The 21354-nt window shown below is 37.7% G+C and overlaps 1 protein-coding gene across 1 annotated transcript in view; it reads right to left on the reverse strand.

The window, feature by feature from the left end:
- Window positions 1-21354, reverse strand: part of LOC132702077 (mothers against decapentaplegic homolog 6) — a 55185-nt gene that overhangs the window by 26102 nt on the left and 7729 nt on the right. Inside the window, exon 3 of the mRNA XM_060670494.1 lies at window positions 1967-2020. Within this exon, the coding sequence (XP_060526477.1) occupies window positions 1967-2020 (54 nt within the window). The remainder of the gene's footprint in view (window positions 1-1966; window positions 2021-21354) is intronic.

The raw sequence follows: 21354 nt of genomic DNA on the forward strand, positions 1-21354 counted from the left end.
ATATGCTTATATAAAGAGAGAATGGCATCCTGCGTTGATCGTTTTTTTCGAAAACCAAATTGCATACCGGAAAAAAGGTATCGACTTTCCAAAAAATTTGAAAGTCTTGAATGCAGTGTTTTTTTCAAGATTTTTGAAAAAACGAATATTTATAATATATATAAAATTTGGAATAATTGTTGCACCGTTTTTCTTTTTACGGAGTGCCGTGATTACCGCATTTTTTAGAATGCTGGGAAACGATCCATGCAAAAAGGATTAATTAACGAGATATGTCATCGGTTCTACAATAGAGTCGACCACAAGCCTTAACACCGCGCAGGGAACGCAGTCCGAACCCGCTGAATATTTCTTAGTGACTGACACCAATATATTACTAACTTCTCTACACCTACACCTGCCGAGATCGTATTTTTATGAGGCGAAAATATACTTATTAATTAACGATCGAGTATTGGTTAATCCAGAAAAAAAGTGAGGTCGAAGCAATTCTGAAGACTGAATACTGCAAAGTTACTGTCGATAATAATTAAAAAAACTCGCTTATTGGGTCTAATATGATAATTTATTTAATGAATGAAAAAGCACAGTATGAAAACTATGGTTTCAAAGGTTCCGTTGGATGTTTATAGGAATAGTAAGATTATTTTTCTCTTATAAAGTCTGTTCATAGATATAAGACAATGAATAACTGATACGAATTAAGGAAAGACCAGAGCAAGCTGTAAGAATGAAATATGGCCGAACAGGTCCGTACTTTGCTTAGAATTTAATTATTTCGGGTTTTGTTAGGAAAGATACTAAACAATATTTATTTATTTATGCATGTATTTATGTTTATATCTAAAATAAAATTACAAATGATTTTTATTACCTACTTAAATTATTTAAAATTATTCACATAATACATCAGTATCACTATCGCTATCATCGCCTGTTCTAATTATTATTTGTTCTATATTATTTGCAATATGCTGCTTTTTCTACATGTTTAACAGAATTTGCCAAACTTTGTGGAGGGATATTAAAAACTTCGGTTTCTATAAGTTTGAGGACATTGGAGTTAACACGGGGAAAAAACATTGTTATGACGAATGGCAGATTTTAATTGGTGCCAAACATGTTCAATGGGATTAAATATACAGGTGCAAGCCTTAAACTGTATGCCCTAGATTTTTTGCATAATTCTCACAGACGTATTCCTTTTGTAGGTTCAATCTTTGTAGAACCTCAATTAATTGCTTTTTGGTATAATATTCGTGAAAATAAATGTCGTTATTATACATGTAGTTTTGGATTGTTGCTTTTGTGTCACATGAGGAAGGGGTTTTAGTCAACTATCTACTGTGATAACTTGCATTGTCCATTACAATGACGCTATTAGGAGGAATGTTTGGAACTGGTTTGCTTTTAAACCAACTTATAAATTAATTTTCCATACAGTTGATGTTGGAAATTTCGTTAATGTGTCCGTTTCTTCTAAAGATGCTTGCTTGGTGGCACCACATTCAATAAGAGTCAAATAAACATTTCCGAAACTTTAGGTAATAATCTTGTTGCATTGTATGTTAATGACCACCCTTGTATAATCCGATTCAAAAGCAGTAGGTCACTTTCTTATATCTATGAACAGACCATACCCTCTTCGAATTTTCTGTGGAATTCGTTGACAGTAATATTACGCGAGATTTCCCGCAACCCGGTCAAATCTGGCAACCCCGTGTGTGTATTCTCACCGTAGCAACCTTGGCTTGAGCAAGGTCGAACCGAACGACTACTATATAGGATTACATTTATGTATACGCACGCACAAGAGCAAAAATGCTTAGAATTCCTGTCCGCGGCGAACGTGTCGGGTCGAATACGAATCGTTTAAAACAAACGGCGACGGCGGCGGCCCAGAGACGGTACCCTGCTGCACCCCTTGCTTAAAGTAAACCGCGTATACACCAGCAACGCTACTCACCTTCAGGTCGTATCCTATCGACGTTGGTTCTGCTGTAGGCCGGCGGAGGCGTGTCTGCAAAAAAAAAGGAAAACGAAATTAATTCACTACGGGAAGGTGAACAGAGAAAGAGAGAGATAGAGACTCGCGGGGTTTTTTTTGTTTCGTTGCTCGGAGATTCGCAAGTCACTTAAGAGGTATCTCGTGTATATATGACGCAGATAAGATTCGATAAATTTAGAAAACCTTTTAAAGCGACCTCTCGGATTTTATCGTTTTTTTTTGTCGCGTTAGGAAATCGCTCTGGCTCGGGCCACCGTACGGCCCCGATTCGAATCCCGCGGATAATAAAAAAACGCCGTACGAAAATTAAAGCCCGCAGTATAGGAAGCGTCGTAAAAGCGTTGTTGTGCCTATACCACGGCGGCTCGTGTACACAAAATTAGATACGCATATAGAGTTAAGTACATATAACGAAAATAAAGTGGCGCCTAAAAACGATAAATGTTTACAAGTCTGGGCGCCTTCGATTCGGTCGACACCGTCTGGTTGTATAATAATTATACACATTCTGCGTCCCGCCGGCTCCGCCGATCACCTTCCAAACGTCTCGTCGTTCTTGGCACTGGGTGCGCTATTTTATTTTATTTTTCGACGTTATTCTATCGATTTTTCCCTTAAGAAATTCAAAAATAATATTTTAAACTCGGCTTCTTCGTCACTTATACCAAAAACTACATCCAACCCGTAGATTCAACTTAAGACTTTACTTTTGTTGCTTCAAAACTGTAGAGATACATAGACGAACGTTAAGACTAAGGTATTTGTAGTAAAGGACAACTTTTTCACTAAAACACGCATGAAAATCCGCTGCAATGAAGTCTGCTTACAGCCGAATCCGAATGACTGTTCTGGATCTAACTAAGAAACAGAATCGGAAGAGGCTGCTGCATTTTTGACTTGAACCTCGCTTCGCCTGAATGGTTTCGGAATGACAAACACTTTTTGAGTGTGTACTGCGGATAGAAAACTGGCTTCAGACGATACGGGAAAAGAGAAACGTGAAGTCTTACTACCCAACCAAAACCTGCTTGGAAGCAAAATTAGGGTCGAAATAGTTCGAACAGTTTCCAGCTTGACAACTTACTTAACCGGGCGGTAGACCTCGACATCCTGAAATTTGCCGATGGTTTTGAGCAGTTTAAACGGTTATCTGTGAAACTCGACGGCGATAGCTAGTAGCGTGAGAGTGGTGACTCAGTCGTTCTGGATGTGCCAGATTAGATAACTCAGTTTAATCAATCGTGACGTTAACGACTTTTTGAAAAAATCTCTCTCTATCAATTAGAAAATCCGATAAGTCTTCTACTCTGCATTTTATTCAGCATAATTGGACCTTTCCACAGCAAACACGTTGATGTATAATACCATTAACGCCTAGTTCAACACTATCCACAAGAAATTAGATTTACAAACGGAAACCCTTATTGCATTCCACACATTGTTGCACATACTCCGAATCAGGCCTTATAAATGTCTTATAAATTTTATGAATTGCGTTGTTCTAGGAAAAGCCTTCAGCCAAAGGCATATTAATTAATTCGCCCTTCTAACTATGGAAATCTGTATCACCCTTTGTAAGTTACATCACAAGCCTTCTGCACTGATATTGGTTTAAGCTGCTTCCTGTGGAAATAATGTTACATCCACAGGAGGCATTCTAAACGCACAAGAACACTACTCCTGATATCGCTGAACCAGTAGGAATGCCTGGCTTTTCCACCATTTCCATCACGTGATTTTATTGATGTCGTGGACATAATGGCTCTGAAAATTGCCGATTCGGGAGGGGGGGGGATTTACGGCTCCGGTTTTTTTTCCGGGGTATTAGTTTTAATCGAGATGTATAGACCGACCATGGTCGTGGAAAACCGGGTTTCGAAGTCATAACTCTTCGTACGCCGAGCGTGCTGCCGCTTCGCTCGAGCTGATGGGTTGCTTGGGTAATGCATTAGTTCTATAAATTACCCACGGAGAGAGAGAGAGACGCAGAGATAGCTACGGCATCGGAATCTGGACGGGTATTTCGGAATTAAATCCGCCGAACCGAGGAGTTGTTGGTCGTCGTCGTCGCCGCAACTTCCGAGAAACCGGGTGCCTGGTAGTATAATATGACCAAAAATATAGTGCACTTATTGCTTTGACAGTACCTTAACCTCAGATCTTCTCCGGACAGTGGTAAAACCCATTCCAACAGATGTTTATTGCCTGAGATGGACCGTAACGAATATTTGTAGAAACTTGAAATTTTTTTTTGAAGGTTCCTGTTTTTTTAACACTTTAAAATGTGGAGGAGACCGTGGAATGAAGCAGACGTTCCCCTGTTAGAAGACATGGAAAACGACGTAGAATTTCAAGACAATTTAGAAGACTAACTACCTCCGCAAATAAAAAAACGGATCCATTTGTCTTCGGATGCCGAACAAATTGTTTTGAATGTTTACAATTTTATAAGAAATTCAAAAGGAGGAGCAGCAAAATTCCGAAGTTAATTCTTGCAAATGATAGTCAAGAGGAAAGTGAGAGACGATGCTCTTGCTTCGAGACTTTTCAAAGAGCAACACGCAGATCTAATTAGGCATATAATCTACGACGCTTATAAAGGAAATAGCGTTTTAACCCTAGAAGAACTCCAAAGTCGTTGCGTACTTTTCCAAATACTAAATAAAGAAGAAATTAAAGAATTTCTGTACGAAAATGATTTATTTATTGAAAAAACGGCTTCCGGAATTATTAAAAATGAAACATTTTAATAAAGACCACAAAATCGATTCGATAGCACTACAAAGCGCACATGAAATCTCGAGATTACCCCCGTATTGTAAATTTCACCCGATTGAGATGATTTGGTCTGAGTTAAAGGCGCATATAAGAAGTAACACCGCACCAAAATTGAGTGATGGTACCATAAACGTAATTCGACAAGAGGTAACTAAAATATCAGTATAAAGCTGGTCTAACTGTGAAAAACGAGTAATAAAAGAAGGAAATATTTATCGAGAATGATTACTGAACGATCATAGAAAAGAATTGAAAACATACTTATATCCCGCTTGTTAGTGTAGGTAGATAAATTCCTAACACGGCCCTGGAATGGTTACGGGTAAGGGTCTGCTCGGTAGAGTGCTCTATAAGGGGCTGCGGTTTTGGAGTAATAAACAGTAGGCAAAGTTAATCAAAAGCTCGGTTGTAAAAGCACTATATTTCTGGTGGAAGTATACTCGACCGTGTCATCATCTCTCCTGCGCCAGATGCAGGCAGCGGCGTTCGTTTGTCCGCTTCCTTTTTTTTTCTTCGGCGGCGCCACGTTCCCTCCCCGTAGACGCATTGTTTTACCTAATTTCGGGTCATACTCGACTCGCGCCGTGGGTCTCGCGGTGTCTCGTCTCCCCTTCTCCCGCCCATGCCCCGCGCGGCACCCTAATTACCAAAGAGGACGTCGCCGGCGCTCGCATCGCAGATAGCCGTGGCGCCAGTATAAAGTCGCCAAGCCGAAATTTTACGGGTGGCATTTGTCTGGCCGGCTGCCGCCGTATGACAGCGGCCGACGAATGGAGAAGAAGCCTTTTGTCTGACGCGCCGATTCACGATTGATAGTCGAATTTGGTCTTCGTGGTTTAAGAACCGGAACGTGGCTTTGGACAGAGCCTCCGCCAAAAGGTAATTCCGACAAAACAAAAGCGAGTCGAGTAGATGTCGATCACGTGTGGGCTGATAGCAGTGAGTGCGTTTTGAAAAATCTTATGCAGCGTCCACATAACTTGTCATCAGGGTCATCATGATTTAAATCAAACTCCTATTTTTTAAAATCTTTTTTTTACTGAGGCCAACGCAAAAGGCAAAATGTAAAAATATTAATCACCAATAAAAAGTAAAACACAACTGACTGATTTGAATGAAAAATGAAGACAAATAACATTTTAATAAACTTTATGTTGTTGCATTTTCGTCGTATAGTTTGAACAAGAATAGTAATTTTCCCCTCTTTTTTTATCCCCACCCTGTTCCTTATATCTCAGTGTACAAATCCAAAAGTACTGAAAGTGTACTGGTATGGTCTGTTCGTATATATAAGAAAGTGACCAATTGCTTTTGAATGGGATTATCCAAGAGTGGTCATTAACATACAATGCCACAAGATTATTACCTAAAGTTTCGGAATTTAAATTCAGGTAAAATTGTGGCCCGTAATAGAAAATAATTTTATACCTATCTGCCTTTAATATTCTTTGGTTTGATATACTACTTAGTTTAAGTTTATTAGTAATCATTCCTGTGAAATACAGCGTGTGTTGAATCGTGTGCAAATTATGCAAAATATGTGTGAGTCTAGTGTATCTCAGGAGATGCTCCCGCCCAAATGTAGAAAACACTATTCTATTGAGACTAAGGAAGTTATAAACAATGTTTATTTGACTCTCATTGAATGTGGTGCCATCAAGCAAGCATCTTTAGAAGAAAAAAAATTGTGAATAATCCCATTTCAGAGAGGAAAGAAAGAAGCGATGCAGACATTTTCTCGAGTGTAGATGAAAGTGATCAAGATATAATACGAGGAGTACGAGGAACAAAGCGTACATTAGATATCTTAATTAGGAGGCTTGAAAAAGATGAAACCGGTGTTAAATGTGGCAGAACTACCTTAAGGAATTGTATTCAATACATGGGTTTTAGGTTTAAAAGAATTGACAAAAGGTAAGTTTTAGTTGAATCTTTCAGAATTCGGAAATGGCGACTGGAATATCTAGAAAAAAATAGGATTTACAGAGAACAACAAAGGCCAATTATTTACTTGGATGAAACCTGGTTGGACACTTATGATACCCCGGAAAAGGGTTGAGTTGACTCAACTGATAAGTGCAAAACAAACGCGTCATCAAAAAGAGGTAAAAGAATAACTATTTTGCATCCTGGCTCTAAAGATGGTTGGATTCCAAATGGACTTTCTATGTCTGCGAAAAATATTAAAGATTCTTCGCTGGATTACAACGAAGACACCACCGCCGATTTATTTGAAACTTGGTTTAAAAACAAACTAGTTCCAAACATTCCTCCTAATGGCGTAATTGTAATGGACAATGCAAGGTATCACAGTAGGCAGTTGACTAAAACCCCTTCCTCACGTGACACAAAAGCAACAATCCAAAACTACATGTATAATAACGACATTTACTTTCACGAAGATTATAGCAAAAAGCAATTAATTGAGGTTCTACAAAGCTTGAACCTACAAAAGGAATACGTCTGTGATAATTATGCAAAAAATCTAGGGCATACAGTTTTAAGGCTTCCACTGTATATTTGATCCCATTGAACATGTTTGGCACCAACTGAAATCTGCCATTCGTGGTAACAATGTTTTTCCCCGTATTAACTCCAATGTCCTCAAACTTATAGAAACCGAAGTTTTTAACATCCCTCCATAAAGTTGGGCAAATTATGTTAAACATATTGAAAAAGCAGAACAATCGTATATCCATATTGCAAATAATATAGAACAAATATTACGTGAATAATTTTAAGTAATTTAAGTAGGTAATAAAAGTAATTTTTAATTTTATTTTAGATTTGAACATAAATACATACATAAATAAATATTTGTTTAGTATCTTTCCGAACAAAACCTCAAATAATTAAATTCTAAGCAAAGTACGGACCTGTTCGGCCATATTTCATTCCTACAGCTTGCCCGGGTCTTTCCTTAATTCGTATCAGTTTGTCACTTTTTTTATATCTACGAACAGACTAGCTGTTTCGCAATTTTTGGCTCATCCTTTTGTGATGTTTTTTATTATTTCATTCTACAACATTCTCGAAGACATATTGTACACTGCTCTACAGCATCGGAGATGGTAGCGTTTTTTCTTTGCAAAATATCAAGAGCAACTGATATTGGTTTTAAAATGCTTAAATATTCTTGTGTTGCATGTTTAAGCCCAATAATATATCCCACTGAATGACGTACATCTTTAAACAATCAGCAACGCTATTCCATTGCACATCACTTGAGCGTTGCCTCCGGCTTGGCTGAATTTCGCTCTAGCTAGATGGACATCGCGAAAATACATAATAATTTCGATTACATTTTCTTTGACGTCTGGTATTTTAACTCTTTGCATAGTAAATTCGAATAATGTGCAGATCAGCCATAAGTTATAACCTTGAGAGTCCGTCTTTTCCTTCAAATTCTCTTGTTGGAATCGGTGACGAGATGTCAAGGTAACAGTCATTAAGTGGTGATTGTAACAAAGCAAGCAATCCAGAACCCTGTTCGTTTAGAGCCTTAGTCCCCAAATTGGTCTAAGTGAACCCCAGTGGGTTCACAATGGGCGGAGGTCCACGAAACCTTATTCGGTATAATGGTAGCTGCAGGGGTCCACAGGTACCACCTAATTCTCGAAAGTGATCTACGAGAAAAAATCTGGGAACCTCTGGTTTAGAGTAATATTTAGACAAAACAAATGCCTTAAGTAAGATCAAAAAGATCTCAAATCTTGTCTAGCCAGTTTACGTCACACTCGCTCGGTTGTGAGCTTCGCTCGTTATTGTATACACGGCCTTACGTGCCGCGTTTCTTCCTTATTACAGAACATAATCGGCTGCTTACTGATTATATACATTAGCTAGAAAACCGACCGCCCGGCGTGGGAAGATCCGTGGGTTTCCTCGCATCGAGGGACGAAATTGGTTTACATTAATGTTTATACAAAGTACCACGCAATGGCGTTTTGGGCACTGAACCGTGAGCGGTTCATTCGAGAATGCGCGTTGGGTCGCCGCTCCCCTCTAGCGCTTTTGGTAGAAAAGCTGGCGAAGGAACACTTTAGTGGGGAGCAAAGGGATTATTCGTGACACCAATAGGAAACACATGCCACATGTAATGACGGACTTGGGAGAGTTACACTCGCAAGTGGCACGTCAAACATGGTTGCATAGTTGCTGCTGATTCTTGTTTGACTTTTGAGTCTCATTCCATTTTGATTATAAGGAAACGATAAGTTTTTCGTTTCAAGTGACTGTGGGTTGACGGCCTTGGTCGAGTTACACTCGCAAGTGACAAGTCAGGATGAAACCGGTTGTTGCTGATTCTTGTTTGACTTGTAATTTCATTCCATTTAAGTAATGAAGACAAGAAAATTGAACGAGGATTGCGATTTGCGATGCAGCATTTTGATTATAAGGAAACGATGAATTTTTCATTTCAAGTGACCGGCCTTGGTCGAGTTACACTCGCAAGTGACACGTCAAGATGGAACCGGTTGTTGCTGATTCTTGTTTGACATGAAGTCTCATTCCATTAAGTAATCAAGACACGAAAATTGAAGGAACGATAAATTTTTCGTTTCAAGTGACTCTGGGTTGACGGCCTTGGTCGAGTTACACTCGCAAGTGATACCTTGCTATTTCTTTTATTCTGGGTCTCATTTGTAATAAATCCTGGCTACAAATCGTTCGTTTGTTTATGACGATTGACGTCCTCGGTGATTTGTTGGATGATGCGATGTGGGGGCGACGATGAATTAACGTCGATTCAACTATTATTAAATTCCGATGACTGTCACATTATTAAATTACACTTAATTACACGACGCCCTGATTGCCTCATTAATATGTATGGGTTAATGACAGGGGGATACGCACCGGTTTCAACAATCGCGTCGCAACTTTTCATGCTAAGCTCGGTGTAGTCGAACCTTCGCGATTCAATGCTATAAATACGACATCAAATCGATTGGGTTCGAGATCACAACAACTACTATTACACGTTCCTTTTCTCTTTTCCTGCTAAAATTTGAATCATGCGTATTTCTTTTACGATACATAAAAAATATTTCGAATTATATCGTATAAGTTCTTGATCTCAGGAAAGAATATAGGTACACGATTTTCAGCGTATTTAAAACAAAGTTAATCGAATAAATTTAATTAAATCCAATAAACCCTTTACTAATATATTAAGAGAAAATAGCTTGAGAGTTCTGTAGATCTTGCTAGTACATAGTCTACCCCGAGTTCCACGACACTCACGAAAGATTTGGCAAACCTTTGGAAATCTCCGCACAGTCCAAACAAAGAAAAAACTGAAAATCAGCCTAATTTGAGTGGCTTCTCAATGCGAACATCAACAGCTGAAAAAGAAAAGATTGACAAACAAATAACACAGGCTTAAACATGCAGCACAAGAATATTTAAGCATTTTAAAGCCCCAAAAGGGGAAAAATTAGTATTTTTGTTAAAACTATACAACAAAAATGTTGTTTTATATTATATGTTTTACTTTTTATTTGTGACATTTTTACGTTGTTTTTTTTGTGTTGGTCTCAATAAAAATATATTATAAAAAATAGAAGTTTGATTTAATTCAGCCCAACCCTGTCTGGAAGAAGCTTAGAAGCGGAAATCAATAAGGCGCGTTAAGAACATACGCTAAAAATAATGTCTTTTCCGTCGTCATTCGAAAAAGCGTGCGGTATCCTCTTCGACCTGCGAAGCTTTTAAATGCTTTTAACGTTCCTCCAAGACACCGCCGTTCTCGGTATCTCTGTCGATAAAAATGTCCCGGTCGTTTTCAATTTGTTTATCTCAAAGAAAGAGAGCTTAATGTATTCAAATATCGTAACTCCTTTACGCCCCCGGGGCATTAGAGTTTTAGAATGGCGTTTTCGTTCATTCACTACGAAGCGTACGACGAATAGCAATCAGCAATCGACGTTCCTTCTCTCGAATGTCTCCGCGTTTTTAACGCCGGTGAAACGAAAATTACCAAAATAATTTAAAGGCTTCGTTTGGTCGGTATTAATACCCCTTCAAACCTCCTAGCACAGAGAGGAGCGGTAACCTCAAACTCCTCACCCATTGGTACAGAAATAATCAGGGCCGAAAAAAATGTTTTTTTAATTTTCTATTCTCCGCTTCTCTGTAGAACTGGCATTAATTGGATATAACTTTTGAACGGTTTGTCACACGGCCTTCAAATTTGGCACCTTTTAAACAGTCTACGAGTTACATAAAAAATAAGTCCGATCAAACCATGTCGTTCAATTTTATTTTAGATTTTCGACTGTTTTTTGGGCACTGCTATGAAATACGATAACTGTCCGAAATTTGAAGCCATCCACTTGAAATTTGACACACATATGAAGTTCAGCTCCGTAACGAAACCTATTGAAATTGGGGAGACTAGGGGGGTCGGGAAGAATTTTTAAAAATTAAAAAAAGGGCAAAATTCTTGAACCAAACGACGCGCACGATCCGGACCAAAAACTTTTAGTCTTGATGATTTGTTGAAAATGTACAGGGTGCGTCGGGGCTCCCTTTATAATGATAATTGACCATAATTAGAGGGCCGTGATTCTGTCGCCATTTTCTTTCACATGACTTTATAGCTCGTATGGATAGTTAAAACTTTTGTATCTAAGGTTTTTACATATTGTGTTCGGGATATTCTGTGGTATATTCAAAAGCGTGATAGGTGTTTCAAATATGTAGCCATCGACTTCAAATTTGGCAAGGAAGTAAAAGTCCATACCCACATCTGAACTGTAACTGCTTCTAAAACTGCCTTATTTTTTATCGTTCAAATATAAACTGTTTCAAATTGATTTTTATTATGAAACTAAAAGAAATCTGATAAAATGCTAAGTGTACGGAGACTTTTTTGACCGACGGTATTTAATTTAAGATAACTATAAAAATTAAACTATATTGACACTGTTTGAGGCATCCTCATACCAATAATTAATTTAAACATTTTAACAAAAAAGGTATCTTCAGACAAGTAGTTCTTAAGACCCCCACACACGCTCAGGTTTTTAATACAGGCCGCCTGTGCAAACCTAGTTTGTGCAGGCACATCGGTGCGTTTGTGTGAACGTCCGTTCGACTGCGCAGGCCGTTGGCCTGGCCTGAGCAAAATCAGACCGTGCTTGAATTTGGCCCGCGCAAACTTGGAAACCTGAGCGTGTGTGGACTCGTTCAGTTGATTGGTTCAGTTTTAAGGTTTATTTAGAATCAAAAAATAGTCAGCAACAAAATGACGAATGTTAACAAACAGTTTTTAAGCGAATTTATTGAGGTATACAAGTAAAGAGTAAAGAATACAGTCGCAGAAATAAAAAGTCGGCTGTCTCGTCCATTCTTAGGTAGTTAAACGAATCCTGCTTCTCAAGTTTCAAATCAGCAAGCAAATTGACGTGGGAGTAATCATTTCTTTTGAGTGACCAATCTTTGGCCCATTTGCTTCTTTGAACCAACCGTTGCTTTTTTTGATTTTTCTTTATTGCAATATAATACCGTGTCTCGAGAAGCCATTTTCTTTTACTAAGTATAGAAAAACCGTGCCAAAACTAGTGAGTGTGAATTTACCCAGTTGGCTGTATAGAAAGAACTGTGCTATTAAACTGCGTGTGTGTGGGACAGGTAATAGTACAGCTAAACTGCACAAACTGACCCGCACAGTTGACCTGTGCTAAAAAACTGAACGTCTGTGGGGCCCTTTATAAAAGTATCGCATTGCATCTCAAATTGTAGCATATCTCCATTTACCGTTTAAACATTTGAACAACAAAAACGAGGATAGTGTCGCCATTTTCCCGAACTATTCCTCGAACAGGCTACTAACTCGGTATCTTAAATCCTTGCTTTTTTGACACGCATTCCATATTCCATATACGGAGACTTATTTGACATAGTTTCTTGCTTCAAATTTTTATCGTTCAAACAAACTGTTTCAAATGATTTTTATTTTATTTTTATTACTCATAATGAGATTGCCGATATTTACTTGAAATATATTTATCATTAAATGTAAGTGAAAGAAGAAACTAAAAGAAAATTGAAAAAATACTATATGCACGGGGACTTTTTTGACCGACTGTAAATAAATGACAGGGTTCGGAGTATAGTGCGGCGCCGGTTTCAAACCCTCGTATCAAACGAAACAAGTAAATCCAATTAATTTATCAACCATCCCTCGATTATTTAAGTGCTTTCCGGCGGCTGCGGCGGCGGCACGGTCGCCCAATATACGGCGGGACCGGCCGATAAGGCTCGTATTTTCGTTAAAACGCGTGGGAAGTCCAGGCGCCACAAAACTGAATGGAAACTGCGGCATGTGGGCCGTCGATAATTTATATGTAAATAAAGGTGGATTTGTTTAATGCGTTTCGGTTTGTTTTTTCGGTTCTCACGTGACGCCGCTGGACGCTAACGCGGCGAAAAATATTTTTTTCCAGAATCGCCTTCGGTCACGGCCGCAAAAATAAATTTTGCATATCCGAGGGAATGTGGACGTTTTTTTTTTTCGTCAAATTTTCCCCTGCGGGTCATCGTACATCATCGTGATATCGCTTACAATATTTTAGTCCAAGGTCGATGCTGCAAGTTTCTTAAAATTTTAAAAAATTGCCACGGTGGTGTATTTTTTGTTTAAAAAAAAAATAAGGAATTTACTTTTTGCACTATACTGAAATGACAAAAATGTTGAAAACATTATTTATGTAAGTTCTCAACTAACGAGATTGATTTCGAAAAATCGTGGTTGTGCTATTCGTTTGCAACGTATTATTTGTATGTTAAATGCCTTTTGAATTTCTTGTATATTATTCAAAAAATGTTCGAAGTACCCTGGTCCAAGAATTTTTCAATAGAGGTTTTCGAGAAAATAATTTTTTCCTGAAAGTATATAGTACGCTGTAATAGTGAATGACGTCATCGAGTCTAAATTCAGATCGAGAAATAGCGATTTTCACATACAAATGCAAATATACAAATACAAAAATTGTAGCTCTTGATGCGGCCTACAATACTGTTTAAATCAATTGGTCACTTTCCCTACAAATTTTGATTTACGGCAAATAATTTGCTCTGGAAAATTGGTAATTGAAAAACCCTGTATATAATTGAAAAAATGCTTGAAATAAAAGTTATAGACCCGGATCCTCTTCGTTTCCTGAATGTTGCAAATAGGGTAAACAGTTTTCGAGTAAATATTTTTTCTGAGAGTCAAAATTACCAAAATTTTTAAAAAATATTTCGCGATGATTCCCAGTTTCAACGGTGTGGACTACGACCCTTCTGCCTAACTTCAAGTGGATAGCTGCGAATTTAGATCACCCGTCACATTTCTTAATATAGCACTTAATCTCTGTATGACCATGTATAAGAGACTGACAACTGAAACACAGCCTTCTAGTTATAATCAATTATCTTAATAAGGGGAACCCAATTTTTAGTTTTTTGCGAATAGCGGGCACACCCGACACATTATTCAAAAATTATCAAGAATATTAATTTATAGTATTGGACCTCACGGATCTTTCAGTTAAACAATTTCTTTGATCGCATCGTTTTTGAAAAATAATTGTTTTCTTACACCCGTGCAAACTTGGTTTTTAATTTAAAAAAAATACTTGCCGACCCCCCAACCACCCCATTTCAATAGGAAGGGAAATCTGAAGGCCGTGTGCAAAACGGTTCGAAAGTTATAACAAATTAATGTCCCGTTTACAGAGAAACGGACAAGAGAAAACAGAGAACGGACAAACAGAAAAAAAAGTGATTTTCTTTCGAAGCTGAATCTATCTGTACCAATGGCGAGATTCGTTGCCAAGTGCGTATATTTGGCTTGATATGCATAAAATTATTTTATTTATTTATTATTTTGCACAACTGTTTTAATGCCTTAAGGCAAACAAAAATTATTTTCCTTTTACAAAATGGTGGTCGTTTTTATGTTTATGTTATGAATTTTTACAAAATGGCAGATGTTTCGATTAACCTTCAATTGAAATAAAAGTTACAAATAATGGTAACACAGAAAGAGACACAAGTGAGGGTGATGATGGATTGCTAAAATAGATATGTACATTTTTTATAAGTTATTAATTTTTATTAAGTCTCATTTTAGTAATAACCCTTGCACCTTAAATATAGATTAGATTACTTTTCTTTGCACTAATGTTTTACTTGCATTTATTAGTCAATTAGTCAATCATCATTAATATTCTTATATTCTTGAATTAAATAAAGTTTATTGAACGTATGTTAAATAAAAAGGAAAAAAAATGAAAATGTGGCACTTGACGTCATGCATACTTTTCTATGATTTAATAAATTTACTCCAAATTATAAGATTGCACTAACGTGCCTGTTATGTGAAAACCGCTTCAAAATCGCGTTCCATCGACCTCCACAAAGGCGAACGGTTTTAAACAACAAAAATTTTGAACAATTTTCTGTGGACCCGGTATTTTGGCAATTACCCGCGTCGACCAAAAAGACCCTATACCCAACGACCGGCTAATAATCCCGGGTACTAATTATAGGCCTCCGGTTTTTCGGAGAGCGCGCGTTATACAGGGTGTTCCCGTATTTCGATCGCCACATGTATGTGTCTCTCCAGGCGACTTCATTTATTGCCCGGTCCCTTAAAGTGGTCATAACTCCATTCAGCCATGTGGTAGCTGATCTCCCTCATTTGCTTTTAGTCGGTGGAGCATATTGAAAAGCTTTTCTTTGCCATCTATTTTTCTTCATTCGTCTAAAATGCCCATACCATATCAGCTGTCAATTCGTTCAGTTGTTCTTTGGTATGTGTTCTAACCCAGATATGCGACATGATCTTAACTACCACATTCTGAGCCGTATGTCAGTATTGGTTCTACGATAAATATTTGATTGGACCAAAGTAAAGGATTCAAGACTCGTCCCTGTTACAGGCGTTGTATGTCTTGTAAATACGAGCCGTTGTTAGATATAAAACTACGAAGGCATTTATATTTTTATCATCGATTAACCTGTCTTAACACACAAGTCTGGTCTTCATCTTCTTTACCCATTCGTACGTATTCATCTATATCTTGCAGTTTCCTTAACATATAATCTATACCTCTTCGCCGTCTGCAATAATGTTCCCATACCTGAACATTTTTGTCTCCATTTTTGTAGTATTTCATGTGTAAAAATTTAAAACGAGTTAGAAGAACGACGACATTCCTGTTTAAGAACCTTTGTCACCCGAAATGATTCTGACAAGGTGTTTTGGGTCTTAACTACGCTCTGTGGATTCTTGTACATCTTGTATAGAGCTCTAATATATTCTTCATGCTTTATTTATGTCATAAGGGGTGTAAAATATCTAGGAAACTTTCTCTTAAAAACGGAATATTTGTTACGAAAAGTCATCAGCCACGGGGTGGGAAAACAAAACCGAGCCGTCGACGGCTATCTGCGGCCGGGGATCTCTTTGCGGCCGTCATCTTCCGATGACAAGCGTTCGCCCGAACGGCGGAATGCAGGCCCGAAGGTAACGGTTAGAAGAGACCCGCGGACCGTGGCGGATCCGCACCAAAAGTCCGGATTTTCGGGCGAGACTTCCACGTTTGGCGCACCGTCAGTCCGTTTGGTGCGGACGGACCGTATCCGGGGAACCACTCTTCTTCCGACGGTTCGGCCCACTCGAATTCCAGCGCCGGAGAATTCCGAGAAAGCACCGCCGATGTTCCTTTAATGATACACTTCGCGGTGGTTTATAATGGTCGACCGCGGAGCCGGTAAAAAGACGAAGAAGAGGAGGGGAGGAGGGAAGCCGTGGAGATACGAAAAGCCCCCGGGGGCCCGGTTGCACGCACGGGGCCGCTGGCGCCACTAGCCGTATGATGCAACGCGCGCCGTTGTCAGATCGCGAAGTCGTTATCGGCCCCGGAGCGGTTCCCTGCGGAACACCGACGCTCGTTCTTCGGCCGAATGCGCAGTTGCATTTTATATCGATGTTTGGCGATTTTTTACGGGTTGTTCGCTTTTGTACAAATCCATCGACCAAAACATAAGGAATACCCAAACACAAATCAACATTTTACCATCACATACTGTGGGTGTTCTCTTGAAACGCAATAATTTTTTTGAGGTCGTTATATAAAGTATAATTTCATCTCAACCGCGAAAATGCCGAGAAGTGGTAACGTGGCATTTAGCGAACGGGGGACCACCCTAGGTTTAGGTTAGCTAACGCCGATGGAACCTCGGATCTGAATCCGTTGAACCGTCTACTGGTTCAAAGAACGAATTCTGAACTTCTCTTTGACACGAATTCGCGTCACTTCATATGGAGAGATTTTCAAAGAATTTTTTCACGAACTATTAAAAGAATCAATTCACACAACAGTTCGCACGGTTATAGTGAATTTCTACAAACAGGTGATCAAAATCATTGGATTGCTTATAACCAAGCTAATTAATTAAATAAGAACAGATTTTTAAATATTTTTCGATAGCACATGCACAAATTTTATGTGAAATAAAAAAAAATTGTTTGAACACTAAGACAGGTGTGCGAGTCCAAATACAAATACTAAATTGAAGAATGAAAAAAGAACATAGAATGATTGTTTACACGCTGACTGAACCAAGCAAGGCAATCGCTTCTTTAACTAAATTGAAGAAGATCGCACAGTTCTGGTTGAAGCTTAGATGAAGCTCGTATCTTCGATACGTTTTATATTTAGCTCAGATCTCTTGACGGTAAGGGTCCCCGTAAATAAATAACTCGCCTCTACGCGTCAAGGACACACTTATTTAACAAATATGCGAGTAAACGACGACGACCGAGCCATTATCCCATTAGATGTCGAGAAAAAAAAAATTTATTCGCTGTCGGCAGAAGGAAACCGAACTCCAAGCTTTATTTTAGAAAAAATGAAAACTCGAAACACGACGCCGACCCAGACTCAAAGTGACCCAAGCTTTTTTGCTTAATTTTGGTTAAATGAAAGGGATTCAGCTCTTAGAATGACGAAAACGTAAATCGCAAGGCGAACTATTGACTTCGGCGAAATTATGCGTAGAGACTAAATTAAACTAGCAACTAAACAATTCGGCAGACAGCTTGAATGAAATCTGGGAAAGCGTAGGCATGAAATTACTTGATGGAAGGCAATAACTAAAACTAAATCCAAAAAATTGATTGTCCCTTCAATGTTGCTTCTAAATGCTAGTCATTCCGATTCGCATTCGTTGTTTATGATATCTATCTTATTTTCAAAATAAATAAGAACTAAAAAGTTCAGATTTTCACGAAATTATATATTATGACATGACAATTGTTTCGACAACACCGTGTCTTTATCAAATGTCATTTCATAAAGACACGGTGTTGGCGAAACAATTGTCATGTCGTAATATATAATTTCGTGAAAATCTGAACTTTTAGTTCTTAATTATTTTGATAAATGGATTTTCATCAAGTAAAAGCCACCTCAGTTCAATGTCTTGTTTTCGGCTAATTTTCTGTTTACTTCTGTAGAATTACCTTTATTAAAAATACAAAAAATACAGAATCGATAAGCAGGCACTCACGCCATATCATTTTATGGCCTGTATGTTGAACCCTCGAAAGCAAAACTATGAGTTACCCGAAGAAAAGAATCTGGCTTTAGAAACACTGAACTTTTAAATAATAAAAAACGCACTTTTAGTTTTGTACACTCGGATATAAAGAACAAGATCGCTTTCGAAAAATCGTCACTGGCCGGGGCAAGTTCGTAGCTGGTAGCGCGAAGCAGGTTTTTATTATAAAAAGAAAGAACTTCGCGGTTTCGTGTGGTAAAGGGACGCATCGTTTTTCTATCGTGCTCCTGCGGACCACTATGGAAAATCGATATAATTTAATTGTGCATGCACCCTGTATAAAATGTCCTTCACATCTCGTCGAACTTCAAAGTTACAGCAAACATCGGTAAATATTAAAATTTGTATAATTGACGAAACCTGAAACTATTTATATATTTTACATTTTTTGCCCATAAACGACACACCCTGTATATGATACAATCATTGTTCGAAGTAGAGGTTATAGCCCTGGATTTTCCACGCTTCCTGGTTCAAGAATTTTTTGAAAATAGTAAATGGTTTTCGAGAAAATAAGTTTTTTCTGAAACCATGCGGCGCACCGTAATAATCAATGACGTCATCGCGTCTTGACGGTGCCCGAAATAAAGCAGCGTATGTGATAGACGAAAACCGCAAATACAAAAACTGTAGTTCTTGATGCGGTCTATGACACCGTTTGAAAATAATAATAATAATAATTTACTCTAAAAAAACAATTTTCTAGGTCTTTTTTGGCTATAATTTGAAAACCCTGTATATAATCGAAAAAATGCCTGAAATAAATGTTATTACACTGGATCTTCTGCCAATTTTGAATTTTGCCAATCGGATGACGATTATGGAGGATAACATATTTTTCTGGAATCCAAAATTACCAAAAAAAAAAATTCAAACATTTTTAAAAAATACTTGGTAAAATTGGATTGCGCCCAATTTCTACCGTTTAAATGCGGACACGGACTTTTACTTCTCTGCTAAATTTGAAGTTGATATCTGCGAATTTAGAATACCAAACACATTTTTCACTTAGAACGGAATATCGGGAACACCCTGTACAATAGATGAAAACTTTAAATACAAAAGTTTTTTCTGTCTATGCGGGCTTTATCGCAATATAAAAAGAAAGTGAGATCTGAATTATAGTCTTTCAGTTATAACCAATTTTTAATAATAGGGAGACCCATTTCTCAACTTGTTTGAATTTGTATATTTTTGAAAAATTGTCAAAAATAAAGTATCTTCTGCGTCTTCTGGTCCAAGATTTTTCTTATTCTCGAAAACAGTTTTTGAAAAATGACGCCACATTTTCAAAAACAGTCGAAAATCGCGAAAAAAAGATGGATACAGGCGTCGGATCAGGGCCATTTCTCATAAGCTTCTGTGCCTCGTGGACGGTTAAAAAAGAGGCAAATGTCTATTTTGCAGCTCCAATGGTTCGAAAGTTATTAATAAAAAAAAACAAAAGACGAGAACGGGGAGAACAGACAAACCGAGATATAAAATTTTTATACGAGCGCACTTTCGAAAATTCGATTTCATCGATTTTCGAAAGTAACAAGATGGAAAAAAGAGGGAAAATTGTATTTTTGTTCAAACAATACGACGAAAATACAGAAGAATACATAAAGTGAATTTTATGATGTTACTTGTCTTTTTTTTTATTGTATTTTAGTTTTTATTTCTGATATTTTTACGCTGTGCTTTTTGTGTTGGTCTCAACAAAACAAATGCAAGTTTGATTTAAATCATGATTTTAAATTTAAAAAATCATGAAAGTGGCACCTAATTTAAGCACTTTTCGACTAAAAAAAGTTAATTACTAGTAACCTACAAAATTATTTAAGGCATTTTTCCAATTAATCTGACGAAGGAGCTGGTTTAAACCAGTTTGACACATCTCTTAATGACGTAGCGAGTTCTTTTTGCGTTTACCCTGCGAGAAAACTGTTCCTACAGTCCAACGTCGTTGCCCGAAATACGCACATTTACCGTTACTAAATAAAAAAAGAAACAAAATCGAGCCTCGGCGCGAAACAATATGAAAAGCGATTCTCGGCCCCGGGCACCGCCCACCGCGATCGCGTTCATTATCACGGCTCACCTTTGGTAACAAAAAAGACAACAGACAGTCGCCTCGACGCGGCGTGTTTGTCGAGCGAAGTGACTGTGGCGCCTGCAGTCTGTGTTTGTTCCGTAAATTAACACAAAAGAACACCAACCGAACGGAGCGCAACGATTATCGCACCTTTTGTTATATCGGGGCGAATAAGACAAGCGGAACCTAACTGTTTTTTAAATGGGTTTAATTGGTACGGTGTCGCGTATTGGATCGACATTGACGTTAAGTTGGCGCTTTAAAGAATGATTTTGCTGCTTCAGTATTTCGCATTTAGAACCTTAATGAGATTTTAGAAAAAAAAAATTAATACAAAAGTTCTATGGTTTAAATTAAATTTTAAAATTGTTTTTTTTTTAAGTGCGATAAGTGCTGGACCGACATTAGTTTTAAACTTTTTAACCAGAGCACCCTATATATTTTGACATTTTAGAATCCTTTCCAAAAAAAGGTTATTCGTAATTTGTGTAGGTCAGACAGAAATTGAGATTATATTTTTTTATGCGAAATTATGTTCTTCTGGAACACCACGACTGGCAGTAATCACTACTTAATGAAATTTTAAACATATTTTTGAAAGACTTCTAACGATCTGCGATGACTAGGCATTTTCAAATTATACACCGTGTCTTAAATTAAAGGACATTTTTTAAAAATCTCAACTTTCAGTATTCATTTTTGTGTAAATGAGACGCTGATATTTTCCTCGAAGACGGTCAAAATACCTAAAATTTGGTATATATATATATCTCCTATACCTAAATCTAATGGTTTTCGAAATTTTTAGGAATAGACTCGCTGACGAAAAATATAGACACCTAATTATATTAAAGAATTTTATAAATCT

This window comes from Cylas formicarius, unplaced genomic scaffold (genome assembly GCF_029955315.1).
Source record: "Cylas formicarius isolate icCylForm1 unplaced genomic scaffold, icCylForm1.1 PGA_scaffold_5__7_contigs__length_24384050, whole genome shotgun sequence".
In the NCBI taxonomy this organism is placed as follows: Eukaryota; Metazoa; Arthropoda; class Insecta; order Coleoptera; family Brentidae; genus Cylas; species Cylas formicarius.